Source organism: Phalangium opilio, unplaced genomic scaffold (genome assembly GCF_054372755.1).
Source record: "Phalangium opilio isolate 3A_F unplaced genomic scaffold, DU_Popi_V2 ptg000042l_1, whole genome shotgun sequence".
In the NCBI taxonomy this organism is placed as follows: domain Eukaryota; kingdom Metazoa; phylum Arthropoda; class Arachnida; order Opiliones; family Phalangiidae; genus Phalangium; species Phalangium opilio.
Genome location: NW_028324166.1, coordinates 2,974,317 through 2,989,066, shown reverse-complemented (window position 1 = coordinate 2,989,066; position 14,750 = coordinate 2,974,317). Strand labels below are relative to the sequence as shown.

General features: G+C 36.9%; 3 protein-coding genes across 3 annotated transcripts; all 3 read left to right on the top strand.

Annotated features, from left to right (window-relative positions):
* Positions 1-4,285: 4,285 nt before the first annotated feature.
* On the top strand, positions 4,286-6,280 carry LOC149678339 (clotting factor B-like). Its single transcript, XM_089835845.1, has 5 exons — positions 4,286-4,321; positions 4,364-4,470; positions 4,676-4,890; positions 5,598-5,749; positions 5,815-6,280. Exons 1-5 carry the CDS (start codon positions 4,286-4,288, stop codon positions 5,980-5,982), a joined length of 678 nt encoding a protein of 225 aa, XP_089691971.1. The 3' UTR covers positions 5,983-6,280.
* Positions 6,281-6,822: 542 nt separating this feature from the next.
* LOC149678338 (uncharacterized) lies at positions 6,823-8,611 on the top strand. Its single transcript, XM_089835844.1, has 6 exons — positions 6,823-6,874; positions 6,967-7,073; positions 7,447-7,587; positions 7,702-7,782; positions 7,861-7,959; positions 8,411-8,611. The coding sequence occupies exons 1-6, from the start codon at positions 6,823-6,825 to the stop codon at positions 8,531-8,533; spliced, it is 603 nt and encodes a 200-aa protein (XP_089691970.1). The 3' UTR covers positions 8,534-8,611.
* Positions 8,612-9,286: 675 nt separating this feature from the next.
* LOC149678337 (solute carrier family 35 member G1-like) lies at positions 9,287-12,716 on the top strand. Its single transcript, XM_089837126.1, has 3 exons — positions 9,287-9,582; positions 10,622-10,981; positions 11,820-12,716. Exons 1-3 carry the CDS (start codon positions 9,423-9,425, stop codon positions 12,575-12,577), a joined length of 1,278 nt encoding a protein of 425 aa, XP_089693252.1. The 5' UTR covers positions 9,287-9,422; the 3' UTR covers positions 12,578-12,716.
* Positions 12,717-14,750: the final 2,034 nt, after the last annotated feature.

The following is a 14,750-nucleotide window of genomic DNA, read 5'->3' as shown; positions in this document are numbered from 1 at the left end:
AAAATAAAGAGAGTAATATTTTGTGGCCAGTATTCAATTTTCGTATAATTCTGTAAATATTGAAAGCCGTTGCTCTTTTATTTCATAGCCGAACAAAATATTTGGTTAAAGCTTTCGTGCTACTGTTAATGCATTATTTATTCAGGCCGTTTCTATGACAACATTTAGTTACGGGGATATGGGCTCACAAACATTGATATACCCTGAACTGAGAAATATCCACACATGCCGAGAAATTACACAAATGTTACCAGTGAGCACGTATGAGAAGGAGCCTCCCCCCTTTTCAAACCTGTACCGAACTGTGTAAAATTTTATTTCGGACAATATTACTGCCGAGGGTACAGTTAACCACGCTCATCTCTGCTGGTGTGTGTGAGACTCTAACCGTCTTTTCATATTTAGCCTTTTTGAATTTTTGACTCCTTGGCTGTGCGCCGAGGTAAGTGCGCGTCAGGGAGACGTTCTGGCTGTGCCGTTATAGTTACCTTTTTGCTTTGATGCTCCTTCTCAAAACGTGCTCACTGAATTTACTTTAACAATGCACTTACACTTTCATCGATCCAATAAGACACTTCTGCTAGATTAAAGGTCCAATGAAGTTCTTAGATTGAAAACTATTGAAGGCTTGTATGCCATACTTCTTGTTTTAGAGGCCAGTGATTGGGAACCCATGTTCTTTGACAATTTCCACTCAGGTTAGCCCATAGAATACGCTATTTAATTCACAAGGGGCCAATGATTGGGAACCCATGTTCTTTGACAATTTCCACTAAGGTTGGCCCATAGAATACGATATTTAACTCATGGTAGATGTCTCAGAAACCCCTTGTACTCGGATATCGTTAACCCTTCAAAAATGTCTTACACAAAAAATCACCCAAATGTTTTTTAAACCACCGAGTTACGTAACTTAATAATATGTTAGCTTCAATAGGCCTACATTACGATTCAGATTTCGTAGAAGTTCAAAACACAGCTCTAACCATCACTCCATTAACCGGTTAAACGAGAAAACGTAAATAATCCGAAGAGATAAATAATTTTAATGAGATAACATTTTTTCTTCTTCTTCTTCTGATTCTCTGAATCTAGTTTGGGTAAAAAACCGACTGGGAAAACCCTCTCTTAATATTTAATATACTAAAACGATGAAGAGAGGAAATCTTTGACGGTCACGGTCGTCACGCATTTCAATTATTCTTAAAGAGTTCGCGGAAATGCCTTGACGTTAGATGTGGTCTTACGTAAGCTTACAAATTTTCTCAAACGGTATCTAGTAAGATTTTTATCTCATTTAAAATTTATTTTCGGGAGAGATGGGTACAGTTTTATTTAACGCGGTGGGGTTTCTCGTGCTAATATCTGTTTCTTACGGACTTAAAGGTAAAGGTTTTATAATTTTAAAGGGAATAGTGTATCCTAAGAAAAACATTAACATGTACAAAAATGGGCCAAGCCTCGCTTCGTGCCCTCTCCGCCGTAAAAAGTTCTGAGATCCCATGTAGAGCCAAGTCTGCCTTTTGTTCTCATTCATTCGCCAATTGAACAATTATGTTATAAATTAAGTCCTTTTCCTAATTAATAACCAATATTCTTTGACTCTATCATTATTATACATCTTTGTTCGTATCAAAAATATCGTGACTTGGCAATCGCAGATAAGTAATAATAAAAGGAAGTCGAGGGGATATTCACTAAATCGTTTATGGTCGAGGGGATATGTACAAGTTTATAAGATGAGTCATGCACAACCCTATGTACAAATTATATGGTGAGTTATGCATAACCCTATTTACAAGTTTATAAGGCGAGTTATGCATAACCTTATGTACACCTGCGCTTGCCAAGTCACGATATTTTTGATACGAACAAAGATGTATAATAATGATAGAGTCAAAGAATATTGGTTATTAATTAGGAAAAGGACTTAATTTATAACATAATTGTTCAATTGGCGATTGAATGAGAACAAAAGGCAGACTTGGCTCTACATGGGATCTCAGAACTTTTTACGGCGGAGAGGGCACGAAGCGAGGCTTGGCCCATTTTTGTACATGTTAATGTTTTTCTTAGGATCTCACTTCTTTTTGTAGACCCTCTCGTTATACTTCGGTAGTTATATTAAAACAATACCCTCTCGTGGTACTTCGTTTGCCAATATAATCGCTAACGTTTGTCCATATTTACGCTGAATTACCCCTTTCGACCCGCAGAGAATATGCAATAAAGATAGTACGCGATATCCTAATAAAAGAATGTAGCATCAGTTACGACACATTTCTATTAAACTACTACTCCTATTAGCTTTAATATATATTTAACTTTCGGTTAGCTTTGGACCATTACGTCCTTTCATCAAGAACACACACTATTTCTGTTGAAAAGACGGCAGCGCCATCTAGTTTTAAAATAAAGAACTTAATAACAATTTTATAAAAATTTCGGGATGTTTTAATTTTTCTGTGCTTTATAAAATAAATGAAAACTAAATCCTGAATTTTAAGTTTCTATCTCCTCTAGAAGTACCTTAGAATTTTGATGATCGGTGAGTGAGTGAGTGAGTGACAAAATAAGGTAAATTTCACCTGCGATATTTCGAAAAGTATATATGGTAGGAACTTGAAATTTGGACACTATAGCTACGATTGACAGTCCTCGCGGCAAGCAAAATTTCAGACTTTTACCTGTATCCGTCACGAAGTTACAGTGGGCTTAAAAGTGCCACGAGTTGCTTCGAGAAAAGGATGTCAGTGCTCGACTTGGCTGGGAGCACTGCCGTGCTCCCAGATTTCTTGTGGTTAATTTTATATTATAGTGTATTTCTCGTGGTTAGTTTTATAGGATAGTGTATTTCTTGTGGTTAATTTTACAGGATAGTGTATTTCTCATGGTAAATTTTATAGGATTTGTGTATTTCTCCTGGTTAATTTTACATAAAATAGTGTATTTCTCCTGGTTAATTTTACATAAAATAGTGTATTTCTCATAGTAAATTTTACAGGAAATAGTGTATTTCTAGTGGTTAATTTTAAAGGAAAACGTATTTCTTGTGGTTAATTAAAATTTTTTGCCAAATTGACTTAGCCTAGTGGCTTTTTTTTATTATTATTAAAATGTATATCTGTACAAGTCAAAGCCCTGATTGACAGATAATCAACGCCAAGCCCAAACCGCTTTACCAAGAAGTCTGAAAATTTGCAGAGATATTTGGCCCACACTTAAATAGCTGGAACGCAATAGGAAATATTTTTCCAATCCTCCGCCATCTTGAAAAATGGCGGCCAGAAGTGTTAAAACTTTCTTTATGGAATAACTTCTGAGCGTTTTTTCCGATATCACATGTATTTAGTACACTTGTTTTCTTTAACCTTTAGACGGGCCTTATGACGTTTTGGCTTAGATTTTCAGACAGTTTTAAAATGGCGGCTTTAAAACTAATAAAAATGTTCCTACGAGTAAAACTCCGGGTGCTTTTTCTCCTAGACAGTCATATAGTTATTCATTCGCGAACAATAAATCACGTGGTTTTGAATTTTATTTTTGTCAAAACTATATTTTTGTATCGATATTCTAATAGCTAAGAGTCACGGATGGTCTGTAAAATATCCTGAAGAAACATGGCCAAAATGCGTCATCAACGAAAATCTCAATGGAAATTGCGAAAAAATTGTCGAATGTTCCGCCGCTGTTAACTTAATCGTCCGAGGACATCATCCACCTATTTGCTACTGGGAACAATACCACCAATTCCCGTTAGTGTGTTGCCCATCTAGCAGTGATGGCTCGTTTAACGAAATTTTGACTCAAGTCAATCAAGATATACCTCATTTTCATCCGCAAGATGCTAAATTAGGTAAGGGGTTTCGTGCTTGAAATATTATGGGATCAAATTAATTAACGATATGTTATAATTTTTTTTTCAAATATAGAGTGCGGTATTTTGAATTTGAAAAGTGAAAACCACACACCTGGTTTACGTAAAGGGTTACAAAACGAACGAGGAGACGAGGCACCAAGTTGGCCATGGGCTGTAAGTCAAACTGTTCAATTCCGTGTACGATCAAGGGGAGTGTCTCGAACTATATTTTGAAGTAGTAGTCTTACAATTTCCTGGTGTAGTGATTGGGCAATGCCACTATAAGCGTGCAACTACTAGGCGTATCATCTCCCAATGCAATTATAACGCTACGAAATTCACGCATGCGCAGTAGAGCTATATTAGACAGGCTCCTCCCCTACATAACACATTGTACTTCCGTCTAGTTATTTTCCAAACTTCAATATGTTAATTTGTTTTATTGACCATATTGAAAATTTGGTTTTAAAGCGTTCAGTTAAATATTAAATTTTTTATACTCAGGCCCGATTATATAACGATAAAGAAGGACATCACTTTATGCAAAGTGGTATCCTGATAGATAACCAACACGTTATAACAACAGCGCAGATGATCGTTACTGGAAAAAGGTACATTTGAAACATTTAACATGATCTAACATTTGCTGTTGACTGGTAGGTTTTTGTCACCATGGAGTAAAATTCTTCGAAACGAAGCTGCCTAATTTTATTTGTCTTGTCTTAAGGCATCCTAGTTATCACTCCATGCAAAAATCTAACGGAAAACGTCATAACTCTACTGTACGATAACAAAAATACTTATATTTTCAAACAGGTTTCCTTCATTTGTGAGATTTAGCAATAATTTGGTTGTCGAAGTGTCCGAGACTATTGTACACAACGAGTTCAAACCATGGACGAGGTACAACGATATTTCGGTTTTAAAATTGAAGATTGCAATAACGGATAATGATAATCTAAGACCTATATGCTTACCTTCAACTAAATTTGAGCTGGGGAAGCTCGCTGGAGTTAGCGCTAATATTATTGGTAAGTTCCCCTCTGAGCTGGTTTGATTACGAATGATTGAGAGCCACTTTAGCAATTTTGTGTAAAAATCTTGTTAAAGGAGAAGTTCAGACAACATAACATTATAGCAAGAAGTGATATCGAGTTTATTAGGGAGAACGTATAGGATGCCTAAGTATTCGCACGCCATAGTCCCAGTCCCCCTTTCAAAATACAAGGCGGGACGTAAAAGGAGGCCGGGCTATTTCGCCTCTCCTCAGTCGGAAATATGACTGTAATTTTCGTCATTCGCGTCGATCTGACGTGTTTTCAAGAACTAATGAGATGCTGGTTGTAATTTAGAGGCGGAGATTAACTCCGGACCTACGTTTGGACTGGAGATAAAGCTGGAAATGTGGCGAATTTATACCTTCTCCCTAATAAACTAGATACCTTAAAAAACGGTATTTTTCTTCTCTTTTTTTTTGAGAAAATAGAAGGGAAAATATTAAAAAAATAAATGACCTCTTAATTAAAAGTAATTACCATTTAATTGGTACTAAAAACGCTGACTACTGCCCCGGTATGTTAAGAGGTGTCTGCTAGCCAGAGCCCGCACGGGATTGGTTCAACCACACGTCATCATTTACTATCCATCTTTCCTCATTTGTCCTTGCTTTAACTATATGTTTCTAATCACGCAATCACAAATTAACTCAGATACTTACGAAATAAACTTGCCAATTTAGGTAACACTGCGACTGAACGAATACCAATGGTATCCCATACATGGTGTGAAGAGACTTACTCCAAATTTTCACCACTAACTTATCCAAAAGGCATTTCGGAACAATTCATTTGCGCTGGGTTGCAACTAAATAACGAAAGTCTTGCTGGATTGGTACGAACAAATTTTAATCAAAGTGTTTTAAGAAATACGTGTTCACAAAGATATTAACGAATTAGGGTGACGCTGGAGGAGCCGTGATGATGAATCAGGATGATAAATGGACTGCCATTGGAATGGTCTCACTCGATTACAAATGCGCCAAACAGGGTTTTCCCGGGGTTTATATGAACCTAGGATATTTTAAAGATTGGATCGAACAAACTATTTCTCAGATGAAAAATTAAATTAAAAACTTTTATATAAATAAACTTTTTAAAAAAATGGCTTAAATAATTATTTCCATTTAAGAACACGTATGAAAACGTGATGATAAAATTTGATTACAGATGGAAGAGATTTATTTAAAGGGATAGTAACGTATTATTTCGACTAACATTTGGTTTTCAAGGTTTAAAATTTTAAAACTGAGTCTCGTAAGCTTTCACATATAATTATTAGCTTCTGGTTTTGGGTAAATCGAAAATACCTTTGAAAACAGAAAAACAGACGAGCCCACGTAGTTGATGACTTGATGACGTCACAAGGGTGTGTCTTCTGAAGTTAAATATCCAAAGCTCTCGACTGGGATTGTTTCACAGTTCTTTTTCAATTCGAGATGTCGCCAAAAGGCAGTAATGTCGTCTTCTTTATGGAGGCATATCCGATATGTGGACAGCAAAGAGGATAGATGGGGCTTCAACTTTACCAGTCAACCAAAGTCGTTTTATTTGTTGTCCACATACCCATCAATGTTCCATCTAAGATGACCAGACCAGGTGGTCAAACACCGTACTCTATTTCCTCCCGACTTATAAAACGATAGTTTTCTTTTTATATCAAATTCGAATAAAAGTGTTTCAATTAAAATTAAAATTATCTACCATCCCTTTAAAAACGCACTTGTCCACGTAAGTCAGTATTTGCATTCAATTAAACATTTTTGACGGCTTGTCAGTTTGATTAAAATTAATGTCAAGCCTAATTCCAATCACCAAAAGCATCCATCTTCATCAGATATGTCTAATTTTTGGGTATATAAGCTAGAGATTCAATCGTTGAAGTTAGGTGCTCCACTTTCCTTCAAAATGGTTCAATATTGTATAACTCTGGTTGTTCTTTTCGCGGCTGTCGTTTATGGTAAGATAATAAATACTTTGTAACGTAAAGAAAATGTTGAAATTGTTCGAAGTTCTTCGGCTTTGACGAGGCTTTATATATTTCGTTTAAAGGGCAAGATTCCACAACGCCGAAGCCAACTGAAAGTCAGAAATATGCCGCAGTATGCCAAGAGAAATATCCCAAGGAGAAAAACGTCACTGCTTTCCTTGTCCAAGTTGTAAGTATCCCTGCGTTACGTTAAAGCAAATCTGGGCCCCCGTGGCCCCCCTAACATTCTGGCTGACCTTCTACACACCAATTTCACCATCCTAAAGGCAGGAAACAATCAGAACTCGTTAACGTCGAGGGCGTAGCTAAAAGTAGCCTTTGCTAAACTTAGAGGGCCAGTCAACTCCACCCCTCGATTATGGGAGGTTCTAATGGTATTTGTTTAAACTAAACCACAGACGAGACTTGCTTAATGGTCATCTTAGTTGAATATGCCTGTAAAGAGAGATTTCAGTGGGATTAGTCGGAGCCTGTGATATAACATTAACATCATAGGCATTGACTACTCGGTTGACAGTAAAGATGCGCATTTTCTTTTCCAGGGACCTCTTGAAGCCTGCCAATACATGTGCTTTTCGGTTTGGAAAAGCTGGACACCTTTTAGCATTGTCGGCATTGACATCAAAAAACCATTGGGTTTCCCACAAAACATTGAAGATGGAACTAGATGCGCTCCAGATTATGTAAGTACTATTAACAAAGGCACGCGGAGTTAACCGTCAATACGTCCAAATTCCACTATCCACTGACTGATCACCATTTTTTCATACATAATTTTTGTATTAAATGTACTACAGAAATGCTTGGGTGGAGATTGTCATAGCATCGATGACATCGAAACATGCTCGAAAAAACAAAAGGATTTGAAGAAAATTCGTGTGAGTTTCGTTTGGAATTCACATTGAAACATCGCTAAAGATTTCAAAGTAATTTCTTAACATTTTGCTTTCGAACAGCACGATTCTTGGTGTAGCGCAACATGCATTGGATCCGATGAGAAATCCTCAACGACAGTTGGAGTGAAAGAAGGTGTACCATGTGGAGGAACCATAAATGTAAGAGTCAATATTATTTCTTCTATAGATGAAGTTAGGAATACATAGGTTTCTTACACTTGGAATCTTCAAGAAGCCCTAGACTCCATACTAATATCTGATTGAAGATAAGGGGAAGGGCTTAAAAACCATGTTAAACCGCCTGCTCCTCCTTCCTTCCGTTTCATTGGCTAAGACAGCCGTCGACCCTAGGTTTACTCGTTCAGATCACGCGAAGAGAGTGTCTTTACAATCGTGTTCGACGCTCATATGTCGCTAGCTACGTCAATACCATGTGGTTTCTAAATTCAAATACATTATGTGTGACGTCAGAAGTGACGGTTTTTACACCTCCACCCCTTTAATTCAATCAGAAATTCCCAGAAAATAACCTGTTGAAGATTCCTAGTAGAAGGAATGCATGGGTTCTTGATGCCATTGATACTAATCTAAAAATAACACAATATTTCAGATCGCTGGTAACGTTTTTATCGACCCGGGTCTTTGTAAGAGTGGCAAGTGTTATAAAGCTTCCGATAAAGGCAAAGACATCCTCATCGAGGAGGGAAAGAAAATATTCGATAAACTTTTTTAAATAAAAAAGTACAATGATATATATTTTGTTTATTTGTAGTTTCTACTACTATTTCCTCTGGTTTAAGAAGAAAAAGAAATTAATACTAAAAAAAAATAAATTGCACCTTAGGTTGAAATTGGTCAACTGTAATTTGATAAAATAAAACACTTTTAGTCCTAGTATTTTTCATTCCCACAGCTTTGTCTACGCTAGTTCTAACCAAGAAGTGATAGATAGTTTATTAGGAAGAAGATATAAATTCGACACATTTCCAGCTTTATAGTAGGTCCCGAGTTAATCCCCGACTCTAAATTACAACCAGCATCTCACTGCTTCTTAAAAAAACAGGTCAGCGCGACGTGAATGACAAAAATTACGTATTTTCCGACTGAGGAGAGGCGAAATAGCCCGGCCTCCTTTTACGTCCCTCCTTGCATTTTGAAAGGGGGACTGGGACTATGGCGCGCGAATATTTAGGCATCTTATACCTTCTCCCTAATAAACTAGATATCACTTCTTGGTCTAACTCTAACCCATTACTGGCATTGTAAATTGAAATACCGCAACAAGGCTGCTGCCTTTTTTAGGCCAAAAATATTACTGAAAAAAAAATTTACCTTAGACTGAAATTGGTCAACTCTAATTTGATAAAAATAAAAAATGCTGCTTATCATTCTCACAGCTTTGTCTATTCTAACTTTAATCCATTATACGAGTTGTAAATTGAAATACCGCAACAACGCTGTTGCATTGTACCAAGCGCGGTGGATGTTGACACAGCTGAAATTAAACGAAAAAAGAACGACGTTGTGTTTACTGACGCTAACCAATTAAGCTGAGTAAATTATCCTGTTTAATTTATTTCGATTTTTTCTTTATTTACCGGTTAACTTTGTAAGTTAAGTACATGGCGGAATCGAACGTACATTTCTTTACCGCGGCCAAGTCTTACGGCAGTGAAACTGAAACAACAATGACAGTCAATAGCAGAGTTGAATATAAGAAGTTGGTAAATGAGGACGAGGACGAAATCACACTGGATTGTGCCAGTACCAATACAAATAATGGTAAGTTATAATTTATTTCGGGATTTGTTAGTCAGAATTATTTCAAATACTACTATATTTAAAAATTATCTAAAACTTAATTTAAGTACTAACTATATTATGCCATAAGTTTATAAGATGTTCCTTAAGTATGACAATACCTATACTTCGTAATGCTAGAGACTTAATTGCAGCTCTAGCTAGTACGAGAACGACAAGCGAGAATGTACTACACGCGGTTTTGAAGTCCGTCTTCCTATTTAGTCTGTACTAAGCCTTTGACAGCGACTCACCAGGCGTCGCTTTACCTCGAATCTATGACCTACTTCATTCACTTCATGACAAGCGCTCAGTAACCAGTGATAAACTTATGGAACATATCTTAAAAACTTATGATACAGTTAGCTATCCATTGTTTACAAGTTATGATTAGAGTATTTTACGAATGACCCCATTATTAAATTACAATTGTCTTTAGTTTATTACTTAAATTTAAGGTGTCATCCGTAGGATACTATAGACAATTTCGAAAATTGCAAACAGAGAAATGATTTTCGCAACTTCTAACTAGCTCTAAGCTAGTCTCTAGAGTTACTAAGTGTAAGAAGTGTCATACTTTTGGAACATTATCTTATATAAACTAATGACCTTTATTGAGAATTATGACCTTCAAATACCTACACGAAGAAGTGATATCTAGTTTATTAGGGAGAAGGTATAAGATGCCTTAGTAGTATGCCATAGTCCCAGTCCCCTTTCAAAATACAAGGGGGACGTAAAAGGAGGCCGGGCTATTTCGCTACACTCTCCTCAGTCGGAAAAATACTAGTAATTTTCGTCATTCGCGTTGCGCTGACGCGAGCTTTCAAGAACCAATGAGATACTTTTTGTAATTTAGAGGCGGGGGATTAACTCCGGACAGGCTACGTTTGGACTGGCGATAAAGCTACAAATGTTGCGATTTAATACCTTCTCCCTAACAAACTAGATATCACTTCTTGCCTACACCATAAAAGTGAATTTCAATTAGCTTATTCAAGTTTATTACTTTTTGTTTAAGATGAAGAAGCAATAATCCCTATTGGTGAGGACGATCCTCCTCCAGAACCTGAGACTCCAGACGGAAATGGAGACAGACGTTCGACCGAATTGACATCCAGTTTCAAGGAATTCTATAAAGTAATTTCCAAACTTCCCGAGGATCCTAAGTTTGGCTTGTTTTACGCTGCTATGTCGGGTCTTATGTTTGGTGTAACGACAGCCCTATCCAAGCATCTATCCAAGAACATCAGCATGTACACAATTCAGTTGGCCTTTCTAAGGTTCGTCGCGTGCATTGCATTATCTTTAGCCAGTGCCTTCCTCTTTCGCCAAAATCCATTTCAGTTCATCATCGAAAATAGCGAAAATTTACCTAAAGGTTAGTTTTCATCATTCTCATTTAAAAACATTCTCACTGAGAATTTAACTTAAATTTCGTTAAATTAAGTATTAGGTTTAAATACATAACACCAGGAGTACATAGATTTCTTCTACTTAATTTTTAACAGTCCATTTTCTGAGCCTTTCTGCTTGAATTAAAGGGGGGGGGAGGTAAAGATTACATTACCCCTGACGCCACGCGTAATTTATTTGAACTTAAAAATCACGTGACATCGACGTAGCTCGCGATCTGCGTCGCGATTCCCGCCGAAGCCAAATGAGTACATGAACAAAGTTACTCAAAATATAAGAGTTCGTTAGCAAAGGCTTAGGGTTGGGAAATATGTCATATTTTCTTGAAATTATTAGAAAGTTTGCTCTCAATGTTCAGTTAAGAGATGCCTGAACGTCAAAGTCATGACTTGTTTAACAGTTTCTAGAACGGCTTAAACCTCAAGCTGTAGCAGACAGCGTAAAAGGTCAAGAACTCGACCAGCGTGGGAAATAAGGCGGTGGCACAGGGCAAATGACCAGTTTATTTATTCCAGGCCAGAGGGGTCGCTGGCCCAATGGCCAGTTTAAAAAATCCTTATTTCCCACCCTGAACTCGACGCCATGAGGGCGAAGCTGACGGTTTATCAAAGTTGTAAGCCTTTTTCCTCATAAATTCAATCGGATATTACATATTAGAATGGATATTAATTAGCCTATAGATTCCAAGCAAAAGAAATCAATGTATTTCAACACATTGTACATCACTTTAAAGCCGAGAGATGGCGGCAATTGTCTCTAGCCTCAACAGTGAAAACTATTGATGACTAAATAATTTTTTGCAGATAACAGGATATGGGAGCTTCTTAATCGTGTCACTATTTGCGGAAATGTTGCCAAAGCTCGATGGATATTTATCGTACGAGGAGTTCTAGTGGCTCCGGCCATATACCTTACATTCAACTCTGTCAGCTATATTCCTCTTTCGGAAGCCACAGTCATCCTTTTCACCTCGACACTATTCACCGCTGGTTTAGCCTGGTGGTTATTGAAAGAACCATTTCCGCGTCGTAGAGTCCTAGGCATGATCTTCTCTTGCGTTGGAGTTGTTTTAATCACGGGAAAAGAAAATTGGGATGCGTTTAAAAGTAACGATACAGCCTTGGTAAATGAAAAAAATCAAATACGAGGATCGTTGGAAGCCCTAGGTGGCGCTGTTTTAATATCTTTCGTCTACGTATTAACCAGAAGTACCAAAGGCGTTAACGAATACGTACAGGTGTTTCACTACACTTTCGTCGCCGCTGCGGCAATACTGCTTTTTAGTTCTTTAAATCAAAGTGTTAAAGATTGGCATTTACCAAAATTTTCTGCAGACAACGTTTGCCTTGCAACCATGATGATTTGCGGCTATTTCGGACAGTTATTCATGTCGAAAGCAATGAGGGTGTACCATTCGGGTCCAGTTTCCTTGGTTAGGTCAGTGTTAGATCTGATGGTTTCTTTCGTATTTCAAGTAGGGATGTTTAAAACGGTTCCTGATTTATACGGTTTGCTTGGTGCCGGTTTTATAATGGTTGGCTTGATACTTTTTGCCTTTTAAGTATTTTAGGCCGTTTATTTTGTACAATGAGGAATGAAACTCTCATTTATTTAATTTAGAGCCCAAATTTTGGAGTGAAATTGCATTGCGTATATTTTAATATTTAAATTAGTAATAAATATTTTTTATTACACCAACATTGAATGTGTACTTATTAAAAATATAAATGGACCACGAATATTGGACACGCTTGTCTTTTAAAGCCAGAATAACATCGAAATCATTAAAACTTACCAAAACATTCAACGCAAAATTTCATGATTAAATAATTTGGGAATATGGAATTTTTGGTGGAAAAAAACCAAGATAATCAATGTTTTCAAACATTTTTTTTTATAATCATGTCCATATCCTGAAAATCATTAATATCTGTCCTGTCTTTTTGTTAACAAAATTATCGGTGCACGCGCCGTGTCTCGCGCCACTATTGTGTTATCGCTCGAAATTTTTATCAAAGCTCGCGATAAATTTCATTCAAAACGGAGCGTGTCACGAGAATTTGTTAATAAAAAGGCAGGGCATTACGTGATTGGTCGGAGGTACTTATTTCAAATTATCCTTGAGATCTGATTCTATTTGTAATTTTAAAACCCTTCGGAAGTATATCCGGAATGTTTGACTGCGCAGACTGGTGCTATAATTAGAAGAATCGATAAAAAATTACTTGATTTTCCACTTCACACTCCTTTTAATACAATAACGAAATACAAGTTAATCAAGCCCGATTTTTGAAACTAAGTGCTGCACTGATAGGGCTGAACGCACTCTCCTGTGGCTGCATCCCGAACAACAAGTCCTCTTCGGCAAAAGCAACCTCCGATGCATTTTGCAGTACAAAGTGGAGTCTCTTCTCTGTAATTTTGGCAAGTAGCGGGACATGCCGTTCCGCAAGTTTCATATTCTTCATCTTTACTGCAATAGGCCTTTTCAAAAAGTCCCCTATACAAAATATGTAGCCGGGGGAAAAAGCAGAGATGGAAGGTATTTTTCCCTCCCTAATTTCTGCGCGCGCACCTGTGAAACGTCATTTTTAAAATCGCCTATTTGAGTTTGTTTCTAGAAGTGCGTGAATGTGACACTTTCGAAATGAGGTTTAGTTAGGCCAATCTAATTAAATTAGCTTTTGCCTTTCAGGTTATTAATTAAATTTAAAGAGTCATCCGTTAAATACTGCAATATTAACTCGAAAACAGTGGCACGAACGGCAAAATATCATTGAAAATTTTCGACTCAAAATCGCTCAAAGAACATACCCACTTATCAGAAACACTCTTTATTACTAACTAAAACACTACCGAATAAAACCATAAAAATAAAACAAATTCATACCTCTTTTGAATAAACCATAAACTTCGGAAATTCCAAAAATCAGAATGCTCGGAGGAAAAGAACTTTGAATAAAGCCATCTTTAATGGAATTCAATTCCAATCCGAAATGCTTTACGATATCTTAATATTATAATATGTAGTGGAATTTTGTAGGGATGACCTAATGAGAAAAGGAAATAAACTCTTATCAAGGAACACGCTTAATGCTATGTATCCATTAAAATTCTGAACTTAAAATACTTTACGAAAGATAGGTATAATTCTTTAACAACACAGCCCGATCTCGCTCACGCGCACCTACCTCGTTGCACCTACAAACGTGAAGCTATATGTACTGGTCGTGAACAAACTTCTCAGATTTTTTGGCCACATCGTATGATATACATCTACGATAGTTTGGATATCCCTGCTGTAGTAGACGTGTCACAGTACTGTCTTTGGCAGCATAAAATTTTTCGTTCGTCATTGAAGGGAAAGTGAAAGGGAGGGAATTGTGGTGAAGGTGATATTTTTCGTTCGTCTACTTAAAAGGAAGGGAATTATGATATTAAGGTTAAGCTATATTTTTTTTAAATTACCTCTAACCGTCGTCCATTTGATTTCACGCTTTCAGTACCGCTTCCGTATTTCAACATTCAAAGAAATTGAGGAAATTTTGAAAGCAAAAGCAAGTATTTAGTGGCGTTATTGTAAGAATGGTCTTAAGACACCCGGATATTACAATTATTGGGTGTTTTACGGAATTATTTCTCTTTCAAACGCTTCTTGCCACAAGTTCATGTTAGATATTTATAAGATGCGAAAATTACGCGTCGGCATAAGTCTATGTTGTAAACTTAAACTT